The sequence below is a fragment of the Etheostoma spectabile genome, chromosome 5 (genome assembly GCF_008692095.1).
Source record: "Etheostoma spectabile isolate EspeVRDwgs_2016 chromosome 5, UIUC_Espe_1.0, whole genome shotgun sequence".
Taxonomy (NCBI): Eukaryota; Metazoa; Chordata; class Actinopteri; order Perciformes; family Percidae; genus Etheostoma; species Etheostoma spectabile.
The window spans coordinates 10010509-10014514 of NC_045737.1; the positions used below are offsets into that span (position 1 = coordinate 10010509).

The following is a 4006-nucleotide window of genomic DNA, read 5'->3' on the forward strand; positions in this document are numbered from 1 at the left end:
GCTGCAACGATTAGGCAATCGACCGAAAAATAAAATCGACATCATCGTTACAGTCATTTTTCACACAAAAATGGCAGAAAATGTTGCTTTTCAGTCCCATAAATATGGAGATTTCCAGCTCCGTTTTCTGTTTTATATACATCATATTAAACTGAATAGAGTTGGGTTTTTGGACAACGCAAGTTTGAGAAACTGGGATGGACATTTTTTTTGCTTTTTTCTGACATTTCATAGACCAAAAAATGTATAAAAAGTAAAAACTAACCATTAGTTGCAGCCCTAGTATTTTTCCCAACCTTAAGATTGTTTTTAAAATTTTAAAATCTTTTAAAAAGAATTGTCTTGTGTGGCTCCTGTTTGCAGTATTGCCAACTATTGTTATTAACCAGCTGTCATGTTATGTTTAATAAGTGATATATGTACAGATTAATCTGCAGAAACCGACGCAGCATTTCCAGCTGACAGCTGGCGCGATGCAACAAGTCGGTTGGACCTTTGCAAAAAAAAAACCTGCATCAACAACACTTACTTAAGACTGTCAACCTTATCTCGACTTCTTAAAAAAGTCTCTGAACAACAACAGTTGTCACGGACACTGCGGCGAAATGGCCTCCTGCGTGTGTCAGAGCGAGATATTACGTTGTTGTTACTGTAGGCGATGACTTCAGGGACAGCTCGGCTGTTGTTTTTTCCAATTTTCTGCACAGAATGTGCACAAACAGCCCGCGGGGTTTTAAAGAGCTGCTGGTTACTATCCTGCATGCTAAAGAAAAGCCTTCATTACAAACACGAGGGCTGAATGGAAAGCAATGTAGCGGCCAACTTTAAAAATATCTTGCAAATCTAAAATATATATTTTAGAAGAACACTAGTCCAAGGCCATACAGGAACCTCACATTGACGTATAGGGCTGAAACTATAGCGCTTATTTTCACTGTTGATAAATCTGTTGATTATTTTCTGGATTAATTGACGTGTAAGATGTCCGAAAACGGGAAAAATGATCAGTGTCTTCCCCAAAAAATCCCAAGATGACGTCCTGAAATGTCTCATTTTGTCCCCAACTCAAAGATATTCAATTTACTCTCCCAGAGGAGAGAAGAAACTACAAGATATTCACATTTATCAAACTGCAATCTGAGAATATTTTTACTTTTTTTTCATTGTAAAAATGACTCAACTCAATTGATTTGATTATCAAAATAGTTAAGTGATTAATTCAATAGTTGACAACTAATCGATTACAGCTCTGGCCCATGCAATATGCATATTGATTGTATAGGCTCTGGCCTTTGCAATCAATTAGCAGCATGACTATGAGGGTATTGCGACAGGAAAAAATGCATAAATCCTTCAAAAATGACAAAGAAAGGCTAAGTGTCTGAAATTTGGACGAATGAGAGGTTGGTCAAATGCGAGGTGGGGGGGGGGGGGCTTGGGGGGGGGGGGGGGGCGCAGCAGGCGAGAAATTTATCCCAAAAAAAGAACACAAAAAGAAGTAGTTGTATCTCTGAGAGGCACTCGGAGGGATATGCGGTCTGGCAGGCACGGGACTTGTAACGCACGGCCAAACCAAGTTTTACACGGAGTGAAAGAGACTGAAACGTAGGGGAAGAAGAAGAAGGGCACATTCGACGACTGGGGGGGGCGGGGGGGGAGGAGGGAGGGGGGGGGCATTATGGATCTCTGCACGCGGGGGGATCAGAGACCGTTGGATATGTATGGGTTGCTGAGGTCTGGGATATGAGAAACGGGTAGCCAAGGATAGTGAGGACATCTAAAAAAGCCACATCTTGCTGCCCTCAGAGCTTGCAGAGGAGGGAGAGAGGGGAGCGCGAGAGAGAGAGAGCAGGAAAAGTCAGGCCTTTGCATAAGAGAACAACAAAAGCGATCATAAAGGACCCATAAATACACAATAGTCACGGGTGTTTGGGGGTTGTTTTGGGTTGTTGTTGTTTTTTTACCTTCACTGAAGTAGTCTCTTGCTTTCTCATAACTTTCTAGGTCGGGTCTGGTCTGAGGACGCCTCTCTGCTTGCTGACAGGGAGAAACGGACACACAGGAGGGGGGGGGGGGGAGAAACTAGTGAAACTTTCAACAGTTATTGTCAATTCCCCCTGTATGTCGGTGCATATAACAAGGAGTCCAAATGCATTTCTACACGAGCCACGGTGCAACATGTAGGCTCTGCACAACAAGTGACGTTAGCATTTAAAAGATAGCCTAATGTCTGCAATACAGCACACACCTAGGCTACTAAATGCTAAATAGCGCAGAAGTCAGGCAAACTATAGGCTCACAGTAGCCTAGAGAAAACGTGCATTATGAAGGACAAATTAAAAATGAAAGTTGGGGGAAAAGTGCCCCCGTGGTTGTAGCCTGTTTGCAGAGAGCTTACCTCCGAGTCCGAGGAGCTGCTGTTGTTTTCCGACTCGTTCACTAAGGAAGATTTCACATCATCCAAATCCCTTTCCGCTGACACATTCTCGGAGATCTTCTCCTCCGGCTCCCCTTCGTCTTTAAACGAGATCATCTCATCATTGGCCCCCAAATCATCCCCACCGCCTCCGTTCAACTGGGGCATTTTTGCAGAATAACGTTAGATATCAAAAGAAGGAAGGTGGGGGGGGGGGAAACAACCGCAATAACAAATGACTCTTTTTTTTTTTTTATCAGATCGGTGTCCCTGCCGTAGTGAACTCTAACTACAAGAAAGTGTCGATTTTTTTTTTGATTTTTTTTTTTAAAAGACCCTCTTCATCCTGTGAACGGGCTCCAGTAGTCCATGGCGAGCCTCGCGATGATAATCCACACGGTTAAAAGTCGAGTCGAAGATCGAAAAAAAATATCGATGCGTGTTTTGGCGTCTGCGGCCGGACGCGCAGCAACTTGGCAAAGTTTTGGTGTCCTTTTCGCAGCCTGTGGACAACTTGTGGCCCCTGCGTGTCTCTCCTGGTTGTGCTTCCGAGGAATAGGACTCTCTCTCTCTCTCTCTCTCTCTCTCTCTCTCTCCTCCTCCTACGGAGCCCGCGGGGACCACATAAACTACACAGTCCAGGACGGGGTTACTCAAGCGAAAGAGCAAGATGCACGTCCGATTTCATCTCCTAATATCCATGTGTGAGAAAACAATGGCTCGATTTATATGTAAAAAAAAAAAAAAGAAAAAGAAAAATTAAATCAACACGAGAGGGTCAGGCACTCGCTTGCTTTACCCTCCTCACAAAAAAAAAACAAAACGCTAAAGTTTACAAAATAGGGGGAAAAAGGGATGCAAAGGTGTATAAAAATTCAAATGTTCAGCTGGATGTAGTCGCCCTTTCCCTCCACATTGCTGCCGGGGAATGCGCCCTGAAAAACTACTTGGTTGTTCAAGTGGAAGAAAAAGCGCAGCCCCGTCCGGAGGGGCGGAGTTAGCGCTGAAAACCGACACTCCATTCACCGCCATGGAGATCCGCTCTTCTTCACCCTGCAGCCTGCACACACCACGCGGGGAAACAAGGCCAGCAGCACGGGAAGGTGGAGGACTGCACGTGGAGAAATTAGAGATGCAGATGAACGGTATTTTTACGCATTAAATAGGACGATGAGACTTCTGTTATTGCGGAGTACATTAAAAATAAATGGGAGAAGTCAGCAGATGTGACTTAGAAAATAAACAATCTAGTTTTTATATGTTCCACATTGTAAAAAAAAAAAAAAAAAAAAGTGAGATTTCTATGTCTGATTTTGATTTTAAAGCTCGAGGTTGCACATATTAATGATGGGTTGTCTTCCCGTCAACCATGAAAAAAAAAAGTGTTTTGGTCACTTTTTATTTTTTCCAAAATATTTGTCACTTTTTCAATGTTGTGGCAGCTTTTATAAAATGTTTTTTTTTTCCCAAAGTTTTTCAAAAAAAAAAAAATTTTGAGAGAAAAAAGAAATAAGCTGAAAACGTGTAAATTTGACCGAACATGGACAACATGAGGGTTAATCGATTAGTTGAATTAATCGCCAACTATTT

General features: G+C 42.6%; 1 protein-coding gene across 1 annotated transcript; it reads right to left on the bottom strand.

Moving 5' to 3' along the window:
- Nucleotides 1–1681: 1681 nt before the first annotated feature.
- tcf7l1b (transcription factor 7 like 1b) lies at nucleotides 1682–3363 on the bottom strand. Its single transcript, XM_032516922.1, has 3 exons — nucleotides 2399–3363; nucleotides 1965–2037; nucleotides 1682–1808 (listed from the first exon to the last, which is right to left on the bottom strand). The coding sequence occupies exons 1-3, from the start codon at nucleotides 2582–2584 to the stop codon at nucleotides 1702–1704; spliced, it is 366 nt and encodes a 121-aa protein (XP_032372813.1). The 5' UTR covers nucleotides 2585–3363; the 3' UTR covers nucleotides 1682–1701.
- Between the last annotated feature and the right edge of the window lie 643 nt (nucleotides 3364–4006).